The 2,500-nt window shown below is 50.8% G+C and overlaps 1 protein-coding gene across 3 annotated transcripts in view; it reads left to right on the top strand.

Annotated features, from left to right (window-relative positions):
* Nucleotides 1-2,500, top strand: part of itpr1a (inositol 1,4,5-trisphosphate receptor, type 1a) — an 88,653-nt gene that overhangs the window by 7,234 nt on the left and 78,919 nt on the right. For all 3 annotated transcript variants that reach the window (XR_008387096.1, XM_053636367.1, XM_053636368.1), the window contains exon 3: nucleotides 1,149-1,219. Coding sequence is in view for 2 of the 3 variants with exons in the window: in XM_053636367.1 (XP_053492342.1) it covers nucleotides 1,149-1,219 (71 nt within the window). In the remaining variant the exon portion in view is untranslated. The remainder of the gene's footprint in view (nucleotides 1-1,148; nucleotides 1,220-2,500) is intronic.

The raw sequence follows: 2,500 nt of genomic DNA, 5'->3' as shown, positions 1-2,500 counted from the left end.
TCACTCAAACACACACACACACTCACACACACACACACACACACTCACACACACACTCACACACACACTCACACACACACTCACACACACACTCACACACACACCAGCGTTAGCAGAGCTACCACACACAGCGCTATCCGGCCATCAGGAGCAACTTAGGGTTCATGTGGAGTTATGTGGGCTGGGAATCGAACCGCCAACCCTGCAATTGGTGGACAACCCGCTCTACCACCTGAACCACAGCCGCTCTGTCTGTCTGTCTGTCTGTGTGCTCGTCTGTCTGTGTGCTCGTCTGTCTGTCTGTCTTTGTGCCCGTTTGCCTGTCTGTCTGTGTGCCCCTCTGTCTATGTGTCTGTCTGTGTGCCCCTCTGTGTTTCTGTCTGTGTGCCCCTCTGTCTGTGTGTCTGTCTGTCTGTCTGTCTGTCTGTGTGCCCCTGTGTCTGTGTGTCTGTCTGTGTGCCCCTCTGTCTGTGTGTCTGTCTGTGTGTCTGTCTGTGTGTCTGTCTGTGTGTCTGTCTGTGTGCCCCTCTGTCTGTGTGTCTGTCTGTGTGTCTGTCTGTGTGCCCCTCTGTCTGTGTGTCTGTCTGTGTGCCCCTCTGTCTGTGTGTCTGTCTGTGTGTCTGTCTGTGTGCCCCTCTGTCTGTGTGTCTGTCTGTGTGTCTGTCTGTGTGCCCCTCTGTCTGTGTGTCTGTCTGTGTGCCCCTCTGTCTGTGTGTCTGTCTGTGTGTCTGTCTGTGTGCCCCTCTGTCTGTGTGTCTGTCTGTGTGTCTGTCTGTGTGCCCCTCTGTCTGTGTGTCTGTCTGTGTGTCTGTCTGTGTGTCTGTCTGTGTGTCTGTCTGTGTGCCCCTCTGTCTGTGTGTCTGTCTGTGTGTCTGTCTGTGTGCCCCTCTGTCTGTGTGTCTGTCTGTGTGTCTGTCTGTGTGCCCCTCTGTCTGTGTGTCTGTCTGTGTGTCTGTCTGTGTGCCCCTCTGTCTGTGTGTCTGTCTGTGTGTCTGTCTGTGTGCCCCTCTGTCTGTGTGTCTGTCTGTGTGTCTGTCTGTCTGTGAGTCTGTCTGTGTGTCTGTCTGTCTGTGAGTCTGTCTGTGTGTCTGTCTGTCTGTGTGTCTACAGTCACACTGTAACTCTCACTCTTGGTGTTCTGTTATCAGGTTGGTTGATGATCGCTGTGTGGTTCAGCCTGATGCAGGAGACCTGAACAACCCACCAAAGAAGTTCAGAGGTAAGGTGTGTGTGCCTGTGTGTGTGTGTGTGTGTGTGTGTGTGTGTGTGTGTTACTTTCACTGATTTATTTTAAGATAATCCAGAGGAAGTTGAGAGGCGGATGTTGAACTTAAGGGTCAAAGGTGAAATATCCTCAGAGAAAATGGTGTTGTCATGGAAACCACATGAGCAGGAAATTTTGATTTCTTCAGTGTTGAAGTCCCAATTATTTAATAAAAATTATTAAAAGGAGGTTTAAACATTTAAACACTACACTATAGAGTTCAGGAGGAGTTTAAACACCACACTATAGAGTTCAGGAGGAGTTTAATGTTCCTGGACAGAGAAAAGCCCGATGTTGCTGCGGAAACAAAAACAAACACAACACAAAAGTCCGTCTGTACAGTGAGTATGGGCTTCAGTAAATCACAGCTCTTCATGTTGAAATGTGTGAGTGTGTGTCGGGAGGAGGGTGTGTGTGTATGTGTGTCAGGAGGAGGGTGTGTGTGTGTCGGGAGGAGGGTGTGTGTGTCTGTGTGTTTGGAGGAGGGTGTGTGTGTGTGTGTGTGTGTGTTTATTACAGCCGTATGCTTAACAGTATTACTCTAGGGGCATCTGCTGGTGACACTGAGTACTTGTATATGGAGTGTGTTTGTGTGTGTTTGTGTGTGTGTGTGTGTCAGGAGGAGGGTGTGTGTGTGTGTCGGGAGGAGGTGTGTGTGTGTGTGTGTGTGTCGGGAGGAGGGTGTGTGTGTGTGTGTGTGTGTGTGTTGGGAGGAGGGTGTGTATGTGTGTGTCGGGTGGGAGGGTGTGTGTGTGTGTTTGTGTGTGTGTGTGTGTCAGGAGGAGGGTGTGTGTGTGTGTCGGGAGGAGGTGTGTGTGTGTGTGTGTGTCGGGAGGAGGGTGTGTGTGTGTGTGTGTGTGTGTGTCGGGAGGAGGGTGTGTATGTGTGTGTCGGGTGGGAGGGTGTGTGTGTGTGTGTTTGTCGGGAGGAGGGTGTGTGTGTGTTTGTGTGTCGGGGGGAGGGTGTGTGTGTGTGTGTCGGGAGGAGGGTGTGTATGTGTGTGTCGGGAGGAGGGTGTGTATGTGTGTTTCTCCCTCTCTCCTTTCGCCGAGCCCCACATGAATTTATGGAGATACTAGAGATCCAGATCCTTTCTGCCTCTGGATGGAGCTCAAATCTTCTCTAATTCCAGACTGCTGGGACTACGGCTGCTCCTAAGGCCATACAGACTTCATATAAGTCCATAATGAACTTTTTCACACTATCTGTTGTTACCCAGATGAGGACGGGTTCCCT

This window comes from Ictalurus furcatus, chromosome 11 (genome assembly GCF_023375685.1).
Source record: "Ictalurus furcatus strain D&B chromosome 11, Billie_1.0, whole genome shotgun sequence".
NCBI classification, from domain to species: Eukaryota; Metazoa; Chordata; class Actinopteri; order Siluriformes; family Ictaluridae; genus Ictalurus; species Ictalurus furcatus.
This window is presented reverse-complemented; position numbering and strand designations above follow the sequence as displayed.